The sequence below is a fragment of the Gopherus evgoodei genome, chromosome 2 (assembly GCF_007399415.2).
Source record: "Gopherus evgoodei ecotype Sinaloan lineage chromosome 2, rGopEvg1_v1.p, whole genome shotgun sequence".
NCBI lineage: Eukaryota > Metazoa > Chordata > Testudines > Testudinidae > Gopherus > Gopherus evgoodei.
This window is the reverse complement of record NC_044323.1, coordinates 32,971,685-32,989,816: the sequence shown is the minus strand read 5'-3', so window position 1 is coordinate 32,989,816 and position 18,132 is coordinate 32,971,685. Positions and strand designations below refer to the sequence as shown.

The following is an 18,132-nucleotide window of genomic DNA, read 5'->3' as shown; positions in this document are numbered from 1 at the left end:
AAAATGAAACCTACATCTACCTCTGAGTTGTGAAGAATATGTATTATGGTTATAACAATAAAAAAGAATGCACTTTTATGTAGAAAACCATAATTAAATCAAGTCTTCCTGACTAGTGATATAAATCAATTCGATTTAAATCAAATCCACCCTGCCCTTGGCTACCTCTACATTTTAGGGAGAACCAAGAGAGGGAGCCAGTGAACCTGCAGAGAGTTATGCCAGGTCTATGCTACAAAGTTTTGTTGGCATAGTTATATCGGTCAGAGGTATGAGGAAAAAAACAAACCACAATCCCAGCCAACATCGCAGCTATGTCAACCGAAGAATGCTTCTGTCGGCATAATTAGTGTCATTTGGGGAAGCAGGCATTAAGCTACATCTACACTAGAGGACTCTGCCAGTATAGCTATACCTGCAAAGCATTTGTAATATAAATAAGGCTTTACTAGGCTTATTGAGGTTTTAGGTCTAGGGGTGGATTAGAGCGGACTTTATAGAGCTCCTAAGCAAAGCATTAGTCTTCATATTTTTAGAAAAAGGAAATTAAAATATACACAATTTAACTAGTAACTGGAATTTAAAAGTAACAATAGGCTTAAATATTTGTTGAATATGTACCAAGGACTATTACAGACAAAAGTATGCACTTAAAAATACGGAAATAATAATTAAAGGAAGAAGAAACCTCAGATACACTCAATTCATATCACTCACAGTTCATATCACTTCAAAGGAAAATGTGTAAAATATTACATTGCACATTCCAGAACAACCTTAAATCTGCCCACCAATATCCTCCCACCATTTAATAGGAACAAGTTTATCACAAATACAAATAATGGATGTTTTAAATAACACACTAGTCTGGTATAATGAACAGGATGTTCTCAGCTGTGTAGCCTAGATGTGAGGTGTATCTGACAGCTGTGCTTTGCTCATGTTGGAAGGATGCATAGGGAAAGAATGGTAACATTTTTGTATAAGAAAGCTGGAGGAGGAATGAGCTTTCTGCTCCATTAACACACTAGTCAGGGAAGGACTCATTGCCTTTAAATGGACGATGAGGGGCAATATAAATATCCCATCTCTTACACATAACAAGCCAGTGAACTACAAGACAGCAACTGAGCAGCAATGGTTAGTGAGGACCTGTAGCCCAAAGTGTACCGTACAATCTCATAGTTAAACACCTCAGGAATGGAGGTTACTCGTAACTCCAAAATGTTTGCAACTCTAAACAAAACATTACGGTTGTTCTCTCAAAAGTTTATAATTGAGTATTGACTTAATACAGTTTTGAAATTTTACTAAGCAGAAGAAAAATGATGCTTTTAACCATATTCATTTAAATGAAACAAGCACAGAAACAGTTTCCTTATCTTTGTCAAATCTCTCTTTTTTTAAATCTTCCCTTTTTTTCAGTAATTTATATTTAACACAGTACTGTATTTGCTTTTTTGGGGTGAGGGAAGGAAGAGGAGGTCTCTGCTCCTGTCTGACTGCAAATTCCAAATGAGGTGTGTGGTTGACTGGTCAATTCATAACTCTGGTGTTCATAACTCTGAGTTCTACTATATATCATTTACATTGGGTGGGCTTAACACAGTTTCTAATCAATATGTTGAAGTTGGACAAAGATACAAGGTGGTTAAGGTTGATTTTAAAATGTGATATTTAATGCGTATATTACTTAAGGGACTATATGAACCGTGATGATTTGAATATTTATCTTCTTTCTATATTTCCCAGTGTTTAAATGCGTAGGCCATGGATTCTTAACCTGGGACTCATGATCACCCTGACTTATTTATAATGGGAGAAGTTTCCATATTAGGAAAAGGGGATCCCAATAGGAAAAATGTTGAGAACCACTTAGTGTATTCGTTGTATATACACATTTCAACTTTAATGTTAACTCAGAATCTTGGCCTGCTAATTTACTAAGCTGAAGCTTCTATCTGTACATCATAGATTCTAGAGACATACTCAAATCTGCTTAATATATGGTGACATGGGGCATTTAGATGGCTAAAAAGGGCAGATACTAAAATTAATTTTTCATTATTTAAAGTCTCCTCTAAAAGCATTGTGAATTGGAAAATTTAACTGTTGACAGCAAGCATTAAATTTACTTTTAACCAATAAAAGATACTATCTCACCTAGTTTAGAAGATTTAAATTCTTGCAGGATGCGTCCTCCATTTACGTGGACACTGCTTTCCTTCCCTAGCTGCCAGTAATAAGCTAACTCCTGATTTTAAGTTTTATGTGAAATTAATGCTTAGTTTCAAACTAGTATGTGCAACCGTTGGTAAAATATATAACCTATAATTAGAAATTCAATGTATAATACTTATTGATAAAGCCCTACTTAAATTGTGGGATGATTGTAAAAAAAGTCAATTATTACTTTTCCGTGATTTTCTGCTGTCAGCCGCCTGGGGCTGAGAGCAGCCACCCTTGCTCTCAGCCCTGGGACAGCCAGGGTTTCCACTGTTAGCCCCGTGCAGAGTGGGACTCCCACTGTCAAAATTGTGATGGAAGTCTAAAATATTTGCATGGACAACTTTTTTCAAAGGAGGTAATATCAGTAGTGAAACTACCCCTTTCTTACCACTTATGGCAAAATTTAGTTAGAATTATGACTGGGTCTTCTAAAGAAAAATATTTTAAATGCAGAAATCTTGCCTCTGCAATTAAGCAATACTGCTATCCTCTATGGAAAGAAGTTACGTGCAGTGAAAAGAGCACATTTGTGATAAGTAAAATGTATGTCATTAAAATTCCCACCCTTAACTGGCTAATTTTGTAAGCGGGGGGGGGGGGGGGGGAGATCTACTTTATGCATAAATCAGAAAAATGTAATGTCAATTTCATAATCAAAAGTAATAAAATATTGGTCTCCTCAGGAGAAAGCCTCAGCAAACACAAGCAATTAATGATGACAAATAACTGTCTTTGTTAACTGTGAGACAACGTGGGCTGAGGTACCTTAAGAGCACTGTGAGGCTCAAAAGTTTGTCTCTCTCATGAACAGATGTTGGGCCAATAAAAGATACTATCTCACCCATCTTGCCTAATATCTGGGACCAACGTGGCTATAACTACACTGCATACAACCGTTGTTAACTGTGACCTTCAGCAACAATACCATATTACATCAAACATATCCTCTGCCTGTGCCATCTACTGCTTGCTCTGGGAGAATTGTGCACCACTGTGCATGCGCACAATTCATATCCAATGCAGATTCCGCCGTTCCTGCTCGGAAAATATGTTCTGCTTGAGAAATCCTGCAGCCCCGCCTTCCATCCACCAGAGGTCACTGTGGCACTAGAATAGCCAGAAGCCAACTGCATTCATCACATCACCCTGCTCGCGGACCCAGTAAGGACAGACAGTGAGGGCATACGGGACTTCTTGGAGGGGATCACAGACTGGGCTTCAGGAGGGCTAGTGGTGGGGGACAGACTGGAGCATGGGCTCAGGAGCTAGTGGGGTGATAGCACTGAGCCAGGGGCTGAATGGGAAGGGTGCTGCAAGGCCACATGGGGATGGGGGTAGGAGGGTGCAAGGACACACAGGGAGAGGAGCAGATGTGCCTGACTGAATGGGAGAGGCTTGGGGTCAGCCAGGGTTTGCATGGGGGAGGCTTCCCAATGATCCTTCACCTCTCCCTGAAAAACCCTGTTCCATCCTTCTCCCACCTACACCCAACAACCCTCCAGATTCACTCTCAGGCTCCCTCCCTCTCCTTCAGCTCCTCCATTACCCCTGACGTCCCCAAGCCTTTGCACTTCTTCTGAAGGATGAGTGTAATACATTTCTATATTGCAGTTTAAATGAATTACTCAAAGTTCGATATTAATATGCCTAGTAAGGAATCTGTCACAACAACACTACCTGAATCTTTTTTTTTTTTTTTTGGTCTATATTGTTAGAGACATACTTGCTGGAAGGTATATTTCAAAACTTGAAATAAATTACCAAAATAATTGAAACTGGCACGATTATATTGTGTTATTTTGACAAATAAAATATGTAGAATTTTAAAATATCGTGAGCAGAATTTTTAATTTTTTGGCAGAGAACTCCCCCAGGAGTAACTTATCTAAAGAACAAATTCAAGCAGGTATAAAATATACACTGGAGATCACCATCGACCAGGAGATTAATTCCCTGTTCATTCCCTGTAAAGCATCTGGTATTGGCCACTGTCGAAGACGGGAGACTGGGCTAGATGGACCATTGATATGCCCAATATGCCCATTCTTATTTTAGGAGAAGACAACCATTAAGGCTGTCATGGTATAATTCCCTACTCTGAACCTTAGCGTCCAAAAGATGGGGTACCAGCATGAATTCCTCTAAGCTCAATTACCAGCTTAGTACTTGTAGTGCTGCCACCAACCAGGAATTCCAGTGCCTGGTACACTCTGGTCCCCTCAAAACCTTGCCTGGGGACCCCCAAAACCCAGTCCCTCTGGATCTTATCACAAGGAAAGTAAACCCTTTCCCTCACCGTTGCCTCTCCCAGGCTTCCCCTCCCTGGGTTACCCTGGAAGAACACTGTGATTCAAACTCCTTGAATCTTAAAACAGAGAGGAAAATTTACCTTCCCCACTCCTTCTCAATCCCCCTCCCAGACTCTCCCTGAGAGAGAAAGTAACCCTTAACACAGAGAGAAATTAACCTCTCTTTCCTCCTTCCCTCCTTTCTCCCCACCAATTCCCTGGTGGATCCAGACCCAGTCCCCTGGGGTCTCATCAGTATAAAAAAAAACAATCAGGCTCTTAAACAAGAAAAGCTTTTAATTAAAGAAAGAAAAAACAGTAAAAATTATCTTTGTAAATTTGAGATGGAATATGTTACAGGGTCTTTCAGCTATAGACACTGGGAATACCCTCCCAGCCTAAGTATACAAGTACAAATTAAAATCCTTTCAGTAAAATACAAATTTGAACTCCTTTCAGCCAAATACACATTTGCAAATAAAGAAAACAAACATAACCTAACTCGCCTTATATACCTGTACTCACTACTCTGAACTTATAAGAGCCTGTATCAGAGAGATTGGAGAGAAACCTGGTTGCACGTCTGGTCCCTCTAAGCCCCCTGAGTAAACAACAACCAAAAACTAACAGCACACACAAAACTTCGCTCCCTCAAGATTTGAAAGTATCCTGTCCCCTGATTGGTCCTCTGGTCAAGTGACAGCCAGGCTCACTGATTTTGTTAACCCTTTACAGGCAAAAGAGACATGAAGTACTTCTGTTCTATTAACTCTTACTTATCTGTTTATGACAAAGGCATTATTAAATGCTCTCAAAATACATTACAACAGTTTAGCATCGATTCTGCAAACACTTAATCATATGCTCAACTTTGCTACTGTGAGTAGAAATGTCTTGTAAACACACAAGTATAAAAATTTTATTCAAGTTAATGTTTAAAATCAAATTTGCACAAGTTAAGAGGGAAGGTATTGTACACCTGGGGTCAGGCTTGAGTTATGAGAGATTACAAGTATCAATTATAAGGTTTACAAGAAACATACATAGTATACAACCAGCATAGACCTATGGTTGGGGTGCGGGAGTTTTTAAAATGTCAGTGGATAAGTGGGCTCGGGTAGGCCACCCATAGAATGAATTTAGAGTCCAAGTCAGTATTGGTGTAGCAAATAAGTACATAGGTGGGGCACATCCCTTGGTTCGTCAGGGAAGGAAGTGGGTTATTTCCCTGACCGGTGGTCTCAATTACTTGACCTGGTACTGACAGTGTTTGGGATTTTTTTTGTTTTTGTTTGATTTTTAAATAAAAAACTTAACATTGTTACCCCCAGGAGCAACCCAAACAAAATGATCATAATGAAAGTTTGTGTGAGCATTCCAGCTGTGCAATATATCAGTTAAGGGTATGTCATCCCCCAAACCATGATTCTAAAAGATTCAGTCTGAGGGTATGGCTACACTTGCACTTTGAAGTTTCGAGTGTGGTCGCAATGCCACCACTGGGAGAGAGCTCTCCCAGCGCTGCACGTACTCCATATCCTCTACAGGTGTAGCTTGCAGCGCTGGGAGCCGTGCTCCCAGCTCTGCGGCACTGTTTACGCTGAAGCTTTACAGCGCTGTATCTTGCAGCGCTCAGGGGAGTGTTTTTTTCACACCCCTGAGCGCGAAATTTGCAGCGCTGTAAAGCGCCAGTGTAGCCATGGCCTCAGACACTAATGTCCCAACACTGCAAATGATCTGCCCCCACAGATCCTGTTGGCTAATGAAAGAAATTCTGTCATTTTGAGATTACTCAATATGAAAAAAGGAATTTAGAAATTTATGGGAGTATACTTGCTCTGTGATGTCAGTCCTGGGAGCAGAGCTGTGCTGACAGCTAACAGGCAAAGTAAGTAACACAGTATCTAGGTAGGCACTGCATTGTCTTAACTTCATCAACCTAAGCACTGTGCCTCTCAGAAATGGAGTTAGGGTATGTCTATACATACACCGCTGCAGCAATGCAGCTGTACAGATATAAATGTGCCGTTGCAGCGCGTCTAGTTTATTTTATTTAGCGTGTGTATAGCCTAGCCAAGTGATGGCATCTCTTCTACGCCACCGCTGAACCTAGTCAGCAGGCATTCATCGACAATGAGCCTCATCGTCTGTGTTGCACCCCAGCTGCACAAAGGGCTGTCACGAATGTCCCAGCGATACTGGTTGGCTGCATAGAGACCCTGCCTGGTCCGGAACCTGTTTAACAGGGACCACTGGCAACGGGACAGGTCAAAACCAGATGGGCAAATTGTGGGGTTGGTGACGAGGGACTGGTTGGGGATTAAAATAGGTATCCATTCCTCTCGCTGGAGTGTTTCTGCCCTAACATCCTGGTGTGGAGGATGAGACCATAATGGGCAACGTGACAGCAAACGGGTAGTGAGTCTGGTGAAGATGCTCTGTGCCAACGGGAGAGAATTGGTATTAAAAAAAATCACCTTAGCGAGCAGCAGAAGCTATGTCAGCAGGAGAAGCTCACCAGTCCACAGCGCTGTCCACACAAGCACTTAGGTGGCTCAGTGAGGTGGAATATTCACACCTCTGAGCAATGTAAGTTTTGACAACATATGCTGTAGTGTAGTCATAGCCTTATTAAATCAATGTAGTGGGCAACTTACACCAACGGGGGCACACTATAGTGCGGACACTTACCACCTAACTGTAGTGTGGACCAGGTCCGAACCACACAGCTGCAGGGAGGGCAAACAGACAACACAAAGTTCCAGGCACAAGCTTGCCGTGAGAACACCGCGAGGCACAACAAACAAGGGGTCGTGGCGCCAGCCAGGGCACCCCTGGAACCGGAGCAGCCTGCACAGGCCCCGCTGCCGCTCACGGACCGCTGGCTCTGGCCCCAGCCTAAGAGTTCATTTTTCCGCTCCGGTTTGCTGAGCGCAGCCCGAATCAGCCCAGCAACCTGCTTCTTGAACCCAGACAGACTCACGGCTCCGGTACCCGCCGAGCGCACCACGGGCCGCGACTCCCCGGCCACCGCCCCCGCAGGCCGGGCCTGGCCCCTAGCAAGACGCAGCGCCAGCGGCCAAACGTTCTCGGCGTGCAACAGGGCGCGTAGAAGCCGGGCCCAACTGAGGTCTAGGTGCGACTGCTCAGCTGCAGACCTCCCAGCCTGGCACATGGCCGGGCTGACTCACCCCCGGCAGCTCCACGCCCCACCCCCGGCTATTCCCAGCGGGGGGGGGGGGGAACACGAGCCAGTGAAGCTGCCACGAGCCCGCGGCTAATTCGGGCCCAAACGGGCGGGCCATCGCCGGGGACTGCTAGCTGCCTGCCGGGCTACCGGGGTCCCGTCTGCAGAGGGCGGCGCTGGGCCCTGTTGAGACCATCGCGCTCCGCGTGTGACTGCGGGAACCGGAGCAGCGATGAACTCCCCCACATCCCCCGCGGGTCGGACTGCAGCCCCGCCGCTCTCACCTTGACAGCGTAGAGCTTCCCCCCCTTGCGGCCCAGGTAGACCTTCCCGAAGGCGCCGCGGCTGATGGGCTTCACGATGGTGAAGTCCTCGATGGAAGGCGGCCGGGGCACCGCGATGCGCTTCACCCGCGCGGGACCCCTCTCCCCAGCCGCGGGTTCCACAGTCCCCATCGCGCGGCTCTGCGCTCTCCGACTGTCCCCTCCACCGTTCCGTACCCCGCGCCAATTCAAAGCTAAGCCCCGCCCCACCCGCGGGTAACGTCATTGGCCAACTGACAGCAGCCGGCACGGGCGTTGGGCAGGATTTCTGAGAGCGATAAGGGGAGGGGTGAAAAGGAACGTGTGCGCATACGCATGCGCAGTGACCAGTCTAGCAAGGGCACTGAGGAACAGGTAATAGCTGGGGAATCAAGCGGTCAGTCCCCAGTACAACGGGCCGCATCGCAACTCTGCCTCTAAACGTAAGTGACCCCCAGGCAGCTCTGTCGCTAATGCCTCAGTGCAACTGACCCCACTGCAACCAATCCCAATACAACTGCTTCCAATATCTTAGTGCCGCTGCCTGTAATATAAACAACACCTAACATCTTGTTACAACTACCTCTAGTACAGCGGTTCTCAAACTTTTGTACTGGTGACCCCTTTCACACAGCAAGCCTCTGAGTGCGACGCCCCCTTATAAATTAAAAACACTTTTTTATATATTTAACACTATTATAAATGCTGGAGGCAAAGCGGGGTGTGGGGTGGAGGCTGTGTATTAAGAACTTTAAGCTGCCTGTAGCCTCTGTTGGAGTGAGAGAAGCTGTTTGATTCAAACTTTACTTAGTCTGTAGAATTTAGACTGCAAATTTGTTTCTTTTTCTTATGTAACCAACTTTGATCTCTATGCCTGATACTTATAATCACTTAAAATCTTTCTGGAGTCAATAAAGATGTTTTATATTTTAATTAAAATAGTGTTGTTGTTGTTGAAGTGCTTGGTGAATCTCTGTTGAAGTGGTGAATTAATGAGCTTGTATTGTCCAAGAGAGTCTGGAGCCATGTAACATGGTATATTTCTGGGATGCGAGGCTGGGGGCTGGGGTGATTGGCTGGTGCCTCTTCTGTATAATTCATGAGTGGCTTGAAGAGCTATTTAGCTGGGTGTGGGTCTCCACATGCTGGTGAGTGATCACAGCTCCTGCAGGGCTTTTCTGTTTGTCACCGGCATAGCTTTGTGAGAGACAGCCCAGGCTGGAGAAAGAAGGGGGCACAGCGGTCCCATAGTTTCAGGATGTACACAAAGGGCCCTGTCACAGTTTGTATAGCAAATTAGGCCTGAATCTTACAAAGACATTGAATTCAATGGGACTACTTGTATTCTTAAAAATTAAGCATGAAATCTTTGCATGATCAAGACCCAAACTTAGACACTGTCAACTTAAAAATCAGCAAAGAATCCTGTGGCACCTTATAGACTAACAGACGTTTTGGAGCATGAGCTTTCGTGGGTGAATACCCACTTCCTCAGATGCATGTAATGGAAATATCCAGGGGCAGGTATATATATGTGTGCTAGCAAGCAAGCTAGAGATAACGAGGTCAGTTCAATCAGGGAGGATGAGGCCCTGTTCTAGCAGTTGAGGTGTGAAAACCAAGAGAGGAGAAACTGGTTCTGTAATTGGCAAGCCATTCACAGTCTTTGTTCAATCCTGAGCTGATGGTGTCAAATTTGCAGATGAACTGAAGCTCAGCAGTTTCTCTTTGAAGTCTGGTCCTGAAGATTTTTTGCTGCAGGATGGCCACCTTAAGGTCTGCTATAGTGTGGCCAGGGAGGTTGAAGTGCTCTCCTACAGGTTTTTGTATATTGCCATTCCTAATGTCTGATTTGTGTCCATTTATCCTTTTCCGTAGAGACTGTCCAGTTTGGCCGATGTACATAGCAGAGGGGCATTGCTGGCATATGATGGCGTATATTACATTGGTGGATGTGCAGGTGAATGAACCAGTGATGGTGTGGCTGATCTGGTTAGGTCCTGTGATGGTGTTGCTGGTGTAGATATGTGGGCAGAGTTGGCATCGAGGTTTGTTGCATGGATTGGTTCCTGAGCTAGAGTTATTATGGTGTGGTGTGCAGTTACTGGTGAGTTATTATGGTGTGGTGTGCAGTTACTGCACACCACACCATAATAACTCTAGCTCAGGAACCAATCCATGCAACAAACCTCGATGCCAACTCTGCCCACATATCTACACCAGCGACACCATCACAGGACCTAACCAGATCAGCCACACCATCACTGGTTCATTCACCTGCACATCCACCAATGTAATATACGCCATCATATGCCAGCAATGCCCCTCTGCTATGTACATCGGCCAAACTGGACAGTCTCTACGGAAAAGGATAAATGGACACAAATCAGACATTAGGAATGGCAATATACAAAAACCTGTAGGAGAGCACTTCAACCTCCCTGGCCACACTATAGCAGACCTTAAGGTGGCCATCCTGCAGCAAAAAATCTTCAGGACCAGACTTCAAAGAGAAACTGCTGAGCTTCAGTTCATCTGCAAATTTGACACCATCAGCTCAGGATTGAACAAAGACTGTGAATGGCTTGCCAATTACAGAACCAGTTTCTCCTCTCTTGGTTTTCACACCTCAACTGCTAGAACAGGGCCTCATCCTCCCTGATTGAACTGACCTCGTTATCTCTAGCTTGCTTGCTAGCACACATATATATACCTGCCCCTGGATATTTCCATTACATGCATCTGAGGAAGTGGGTATTCACCCACGAAAGCTCATGCTCCAAAACGTCTGTTAGTCTATAAGGTGCCACAGGATTCTTTGCTGCTTTTACAGATCCAGACTAACACGGCTACCCTCTGAAACTTAAAAATCATACTTTTGTACTATTTTAACCCATTGTTGGTAAAAATAACTAATATTACCATAACTGAAGACAAATAGAGAGAAGAATATTGTTGTCTGTCTTAAAATCTGATCCTCCACTGAACTTTGTACAGACAGAGAACCTGGAGGTCACAGAGATTACTAAAGTTAATGGAGGGTGGGACAGAATCTTCCTAAGTAAAGGGTTTTCAAGGATAGGGAACTTTGTTTATCTTGTGCATTTGATTGTACTTTGTATAAGCCAAGTTTCATTGTTTCCCTATATAGTCTATTATTTAGAGAGTTTTTTCAGTTTGTTCTGTGAACCTAGAGACATTTAAAATAGAGAAAAATGTGATTCTAAACCACAAAATTTGCCATGTGATTACAGGGACAGGTGTACTATCTGAACATTTGATTAGCTCTTTTGAAAAATAAAATACTGATTAGATTTTAAATTGGCAATGTCCCTTTAAAGGTTGTGTTTAATTTTTCTTCTCAAAATGTCCATTATAAAACTGCTTTATCTTTTCTCTTACAGCAAGAAATTTGATGCCCACATCTCTTTTGTGTTAGTTTAGCCATGTAACTTGCCAGCAATTTTTTTAATTTAAAAAAAAATGTGCCAGCATGATTTTGCCATTGAAAACTTGACTAGTCTGACACAAGTTTTATTTTGTTCATAAAGATGTAATACATTAAGACTCTGATCCTTCACTGAGCTCTAAAAGGCCTGCCCAAGCAGAGTTGATTGCAGGATTAGGGTCTCCCTTGAAAAATCCTTAGATGCAATATAGTGTACTCAATAGAGCCTTGCCTATTCTAGAAAAAGAAATATTGCCTATTGCTGATAATAGGTTTCAGCAATGGGCACCTATTGTCAGCAACAGATAATTTTTTCTAGTATGGACAATGTATGGATCACCAGAGTGTCTTTTCTTGGCCTTGGAATTTGTAGAAAACACATCAGGAAGAAAGGAGAAGACAGGGTGGAAGAAATCAAAGAACCCGCCCTCTCCGCCCCAAAAAAACAGACAGGAGATACCTTATCGGTCTCTAAAAGGAGAAATTATATTAATTGTTCAATGAGAGAAAGAGACACAAGAAGTGAGATCAAACAAAAGAGAGGAAAGGAAACAAAATAGCTAAAAAGGACAGAACAGATGGAGAGGGACATGGAAAGAATGACAAAATGCAGAGAAAAGGATAAATATTATGGCATGAGCCACACAAGACCAGATTCTGCCCTGGTTTACAGCCATGCAACTCCACTGACTTAACTGAGGTTGTACAGGCTATAAACCAGGAGAGAATTGGATTCAGAGTGGTAAGCTACTGAGGTGTAATTTATTTTCTGTAAGTTTCTTTTTACTTTAGTTCCCTAAACACACCACAGCTCGGTTTAATTTCAGGGAAGAATAGTAGAATTTTGTTTCTCTTGAAACATAAGTAAAATTGATGCATGCAACTAAGGTCCCAATCCTGCAAGATTATCAATTCAGGCAGATCGCTCCCAGTGTCCATGCAAAGTCCTATTGACTTTGTGAGCCCATGGACTGTGGTTTGTGAAATGTAAATGGCTTTAAGACAAACATTAGTTTAAAAAATATGACAGCCAAATTTATTTTTTCTACTCCTGATCTCAATTCCTGCAGAATTATCTTTAATGGAGGACTGATATCATTGAGTAACAGTATTAGAATACCAGCAGTCCTATTTTTGACAATTAAAAAAAATAAGTGCACTCCAGAAGTATTGCAGTACTCCTAAAATTGGAGAGAACATGAACTGCAACCTGGAATCAAGACATTCCTAAATTTTGGGAAGGTTTGGATTACAGTGTAGCAACTCAGGCTATTTTCATAATGTATTTGAAGGGAACCCTAGGAACTCTGGAACAGCTAAGAGTTGGATCTGGATTTTACATTTTACAGCTCCAGTCTCTTTGTAATATAAACCTGATAGCCTTCCCATTTCCCACGAGCTGGATTCCTTCAGATCTTACTGACAGCCACGAGGATTTGTTCATTTGTATCATCAGATGATTGAGAGTAGGATGTGGAGTACTGGTTGGAGATACTGAGGGCCAGATTTCGATACCCATATTCACACCATGAGGTACCTTGCTCTGTGAATGAGTAATGCTTCCATGCCTTTTTGTCACTGGGGCGATGATCTGGAACTACTCCATATGCCAGTCAGGACTCTGGGGGAACATGCCTCCTCTCCCTGAGTATACTGTCTCCAGGGCAAGAAGTTTATACAGCTTCGACCTTCCTGGGTCTGACCTTGGCGCATTCAACATCCCCTTCCACACTGTGTGCTTCCTACAGTGAGTCTGCCCAGATGGGGCTCCTGGGGAAGCCGGAGGGCCCTGCACCCCAATTCCACAGGCAGATGTGACTCTCAGCCAACTGGTAAAACAGGTTTATTAGTCAACAGGAACACAGCGTAGAACAGAACATGTTGGCACAGAAATCAGTGACTTTCAGCCAAGTCTATCGTGGAGGGAGGGGAGCCCGGAGCCAGGGCTCTGACTTCCCTCTAGCTGCCTGGCCCCAGCCCTGCCCATTGATCTTCCTCTGGCCTTTTCTCGCTTCCCAGGCCAAGAGTCACCTGGTCGCATCTCCCTGCTGGGTCTCGGGTTACGAAAGGGTGGCCATAGCATTTGTGTAGGCAGGTGGAGTAGCCCCCGCAAAAGTCACACACCCTTATTCCCACCACCTAGACATTGGTGCAATACATAGGGAAACTGAAGCACACACAGCATTCATGCAAAACAGTAAGACTCACTTAGGCTCACATACAACGTAATGATGGAAAATCCCCACAATGTAACACTTGTGCAGGGAGCAAATCTGGGGAGCAGCTCCATCCTATCCCACAAAACTAGAGTGATGTTTTCAAGACTTGGGCAGGGTAGCCTTCTGCTTGATGCTCTAGAGCAGTGGTTCCCAAACTTTAACAACCTGTGAACACCTTTCACTAAAATGTCAAGTCTTGCAAACCCCACTCCTAAAAATGAATATTTCCAGGGATTTTCTCATTTACCTGAGTATAAATTATAAAAGCAGTGAACTTGGAAATATAACATTTGTTCTTATGATATGCTTATTACACACTATTTATTATTATGTCCCTGGCCTCTGTTTGCCAGAAGCTGGGAATGAGCGAAAGGGGATAGATCACTTGATGATTATCTGTTCTGTTCATTCACTGTAGGGCAGCTGGAAGACAAGATACTGGGCTAGATGGACCATTGGTCTGAGCCAGTAGGGCCATTTTTATGTTCTTATTTATCATTATAGTGTTTTTATTACATCATGAAAATGGCAACACTCTTCTTAGCTTGTATCACTTAGGACACTTGTCTTATAATAGGCTTATTCAGTGTTTCATCAAGGAGTATCAGATGTGAAACAGCATGAAGGTATTTAAGAAGCCAACTCAAAGAGTTCCTCCTGCACAAGCATTCAGGTCTTCAGCAGTCCAGGCAAACAATAAAGCTTAACATTGTTCATCATCATAATTTTTAAAACAACACTAGCTGCCTATTTAGTTTTAAAAACAGCAAAAAATATCCACCTCCCTTTCCATTTCTTATAAGGAGTCTTGAAGTTTAAATCTCCTCAGTGTGATAGATATGCTTGCTTTAATCCTGTTAGCTCTTGGAAGTCCAGGGGTTCCAGGCTGCTGGTCCCTTGCTGCCTGGGGTCCTTAGGGACAGCTGTGTCCGCCATTAGGGAGTTTTTTCCCAAGAACCCCCTGTAACATTTCACAAACCCCCCAGGGTTCATGAACCCCAGTTGGGAACCACTGCTCTAGAGTTACAACAAGGCTTGCACATCACCCTGGAAACTTGGCAGCTGCCTTGGCAATCCCTAGTGGCCAGACCAGTGGGATCCAGAAGGGAAACAGTATAGCCGGCTCTGCAATCTCCAGGACCATATTGGCTATGTGGTCCCCTGTAATCTCCCATATTTTAGGTAAAGAAGGCAGTGGTGCTACTGAGCTTGCCACCTTTTTTTCCAGGCCTTCTTGGGGATTTGCATACCCAGAGCCCCATCCTGCAGATGCTTCTGCCTTTTTAAATTTAGGACCATGAGTAGAGTTCCACTGATTTCGATTAAACTACTGATGGGAGTAAAGTACATGCATAGGTAGTTGCAGGATCAGGGCCCAGAATTGTGGGATGTTTGACCTTAAGAGCACCTGCTGGGCCCCTGCTGTGATGGACCAGTGGAGTGATGTGGTGACTGGAGAGATAGGTGGGGTAGGGCTGCATTTTGGTTTTCTCACAGCACGTTAGGTTTTGCAAAAACAGGCTGCTCAAAAGTAGGCCTGTTTTACCCGTTCCCCAGCTCTCTGTTTCCGAAACGACGACCTCCTGCTGCGACCAGCTGGACACAGCAGCTGATGCATGCAACTCACACGTAGCTGAGAAATGGTTCGGTCCTACGCCCTCCCCCGTCAGGCGGAAGGAATGGTTTGCTCCCGCGCGCGAGTGCGTAGTAGGAAGAGACTGGTGTACGCGCGTGAGACACATTGGTTGCTAAGGTGTCCTGTTGCTATGAGGGAGGAAGGGGAGGTGCCCGGGCAGGAAGGACTCGGGAGGGACTATGACCCGGAAGCGGTATGCCGCGCTGTCCGTTTCCGGCATAGTTGTAGTTGGCCTAGTCGTTGCCGGCCGCAGAAGGCGGCCATTTTCCATGGGAGTGGAGCCGCCGAACGCTGCTTCTCCCGGCGGCCGCGGCCAGAGGGAGTGAGAGGCGAAGACCGCCGGGCGTGTAGATCGCCGCTCCCGGCACGAGAGGAGGGGGAGTCGCCGCCGCCCTTATAGAGGGGAGGATGTTTTCCTTCTCTACCACCGTGCAGCCCCAGGTGAGAGGGCTGGCGCGCGGGTGGGACTCGGGATACGGGGGAGCAAGAGGCGCCTCCCCCACCCCAGAGTACTATTGAGAGGGAATGGGTCGGCTGGGCAGCTCCCGCCCGTTGTGTCGGAGCCGCCGCTCTGTGAGACTCCGCCCCAGAAAGTCCCCGGGGGGCGCGAGCGGGTGTGTGTGTTGGGTTGCAACTTGCCATAGAGGCCAGTTTGGGGCAGGGAGCGGGGTGAGGGGGCGATTGTTTCTGCTTCAGGGAGGGATTCTGAGAAACTGGCGTGTTGGCTCCCAAAGGTGAGACCTAGCCACTAGGTTGTCTCCTGAGAGACACCTGCACGGGAGGCGTTAGTGGGAGATACTCCGTTACCCCGACCCGGTCCTGAGTTGAGCGGGTTCCCCATCTTCTCTCTCTCGAGTCCTCTGCCCCCGGGTGGCTCGGCTAGCGAATTTTTCCCTCCCCTTTCTGAGCTGACAAAGGAGGTTGTGACACTTCCTGGTCTCTGTCACTTCATGTGTCAACAGTGGGAGGAATGAGGTGTGTAATATCGTAGACTAGTACAGTGGCTAGAATGCTAGCCTGGGGAACTTCGGATCGAATCCCTGCTTGGTCACAGGCTTTTAAGCAACCTTGAAAAGTCGGTTTATCTGTGCCTGATTTTCCTATTTGCAAAATGGGGGCATTAGTACAGCCCTGCCTCACATTTGTGTGGTATACTAAAGATGGTGGGGTGCTTATATGCCACAGTAAGTGGGGAGACCTAGATAATACACATAGTACCCTTGTTTGGACCTCAGCTTCTGAAAATACCTAAGCTTCTGATAAGTGAAAAGCTTACTGCCTTTTCCATTCCAGGCTCTGGTACAGTATAATACAGTCTATACATGTCTTGTCCTTTAGCATTCCTTATTCCCTTCCTCATTAGGCCCAATTCCCTGCCCTGGTTAGATGCATAGGTGTTAGACTATTTTTTTTTTTCACTTGGGCTACAATATGGCTTACTAAAATCGTTATAACACTTCCCCAGTTTACATAGAGAAGTACTTTTGTAACAAATGATAGTAACCGATAATATTGTCATGATTATTTGTCCTATTCACATAGAACATAAGAGTAGAGATTTTAATATTAAACCAAACAGAAAATGTCAGTTGTGTTAAAAGTACAATGTGTAAGGCTCCCTGAAAACTCTCAGGCTTGGATCTGCCCTCAGCTTTTGTTTGTGTGACCTTTTCAATATCCCTCCCTGGTTGAGTTGAGCTAGTACTAGATAGTACACCAGACTGTCACTTTTCTAGTGGCCTGTTCAGTTTCTTCAGTATTTAAATTTTTTTCTCCCCAAGGGTGTTACTAAGCTGGCTTCAGCTTTTCCCAGGATCTTCTCCCTCATCCTTTCATTTGCTGATCTTAGGTATACTAGTTCTCAGTTTTAGCAAGCCTGGGAGTTACCAAAGCATCACTCGGCTGGTCTCAGCTCTGTGGGAAAACAATTGACTAATAAAATTAGCATAGTGCATTATAAAGAAATAAAACTTTACATTTAAAATATTTCAACTACATCTGTAAAATGTTGAACATGCAGCATTCTTGCCAAATTTTTGGTCCAGGAAAAGAAGCAAATGGGGAGGAAGCGTCATTATATAAATTACCAAATTACAAAATACTTTTTTTTTTAAACCGGTCAGTTGATACACATATACTTTGTATTGCCCAGACTTAGCCCACTTATACGCAAGCTGCCTTAGCAGGATATCCTGGACATCTAAACTCTGAAAGAGAAAATGGAAGATAGAACACCGATGAAATCTAAAACTCTAGTGAAATTTCAGATAAATGCATGTGTTTATTAGGCAAAGTTGAACTCTTTCTCTAAGCAAATTAAATATCTAGATTACCCTTTGGTGACACTCTAGTCTCCTCACTATTTGTGTCCTCCATACAATTCATTAAAAGAGCATTACAGTTTTACCATATAATACATAGTGGGGAAACTGGTTGTGCTGTGGGATTCTGTTTGAGAAATCAGCTTCCTAATCCTGGTTTAGTGGACACCTGCTCTGGCATGATGGAAACCACTCTGATCCTGTTTACAAAAAGAACCAATGAATGCATTGGGGAGCTTGGACAACAACGGCTAAATGAATAAATCTTTTAAATATTTAAATGGACACTTAACTTGAAATGTAGTCTTTTTAAAATAGGTTCATTTATTTCTCTTGCCTATAGATTCCTTTGCTTTTTTTTTTATGGTTCTGTAATCACATTTACTTTTCAAATGTCTTCGCTCTGCTGCATGTGAAAATCTCTCTCAAACATGAGATTGACTGGGGACAGAATGAAATTAACTTTATAAAAAGTGTTGTTTAATGAAACTGAAGAATATTT

The 18,132-nt window shown here is 44.3% G+C and overlaps 2 protein-coding genes across 8 annotated transcripts in view; one reads left to right on the top strand and one right to left on the bottom strand.

Annotated features, from left to right (window-relative positions):
* The window catches only part of MASTL (microtubule associated serine/threonine kinase like), a 48,850-nt gene extending 40,576 nt beyond the window's left edge, over nt 1–8,274 (bottom strand). For 4 of the 5 annotated variants that reach the window (XM_030550288.1, XM_030550289.1, XM_030550291.1 and 1 more), the window contains exon 1: nt 7,989–8,274. In XM_030550288.1, the coding sequence (XP_030406148.1) occupies nt 7,989–8,159 (171 nt within the window). In that variant the 5' untranslated portion in view covers nt 8,160–8,274. Of the gene's footprint in view, nt 1–7,208; nt 7,495–7,988 lie in introns of those variants that run through there. The other variant, XM_030550293.1, reaches the window with a different exon arrangement.
* An 88-nt stretch (nt 8,275–8,362) lies between these two features.
* Nucleotides 8,363–18,132, top strand: part of YME1L1 (YME1 like 1 ATPase) — a 42,072-nt gene continuing 32,302 nt past the window's right edge. For 2 of the 3 annotated variants that reach the window (XM_030550295.1, XM_030550294.1), the window contains exon 1: nt 15,518–15,750. In XM_030550295.1, coding sequence (XP_030406155.1) covers nt 15,718–15,750 — 33 coding nt within the window. In that variant the 5' untranslated portion in view covers nt 15,518–15,717. Of the gene's footprint in view, nt 8,450–15,517; nt 15,751–18,132 lie in introns of those variants that run through there. The other variant, XM_030550296.1, reaches the window with a different exon arrangement.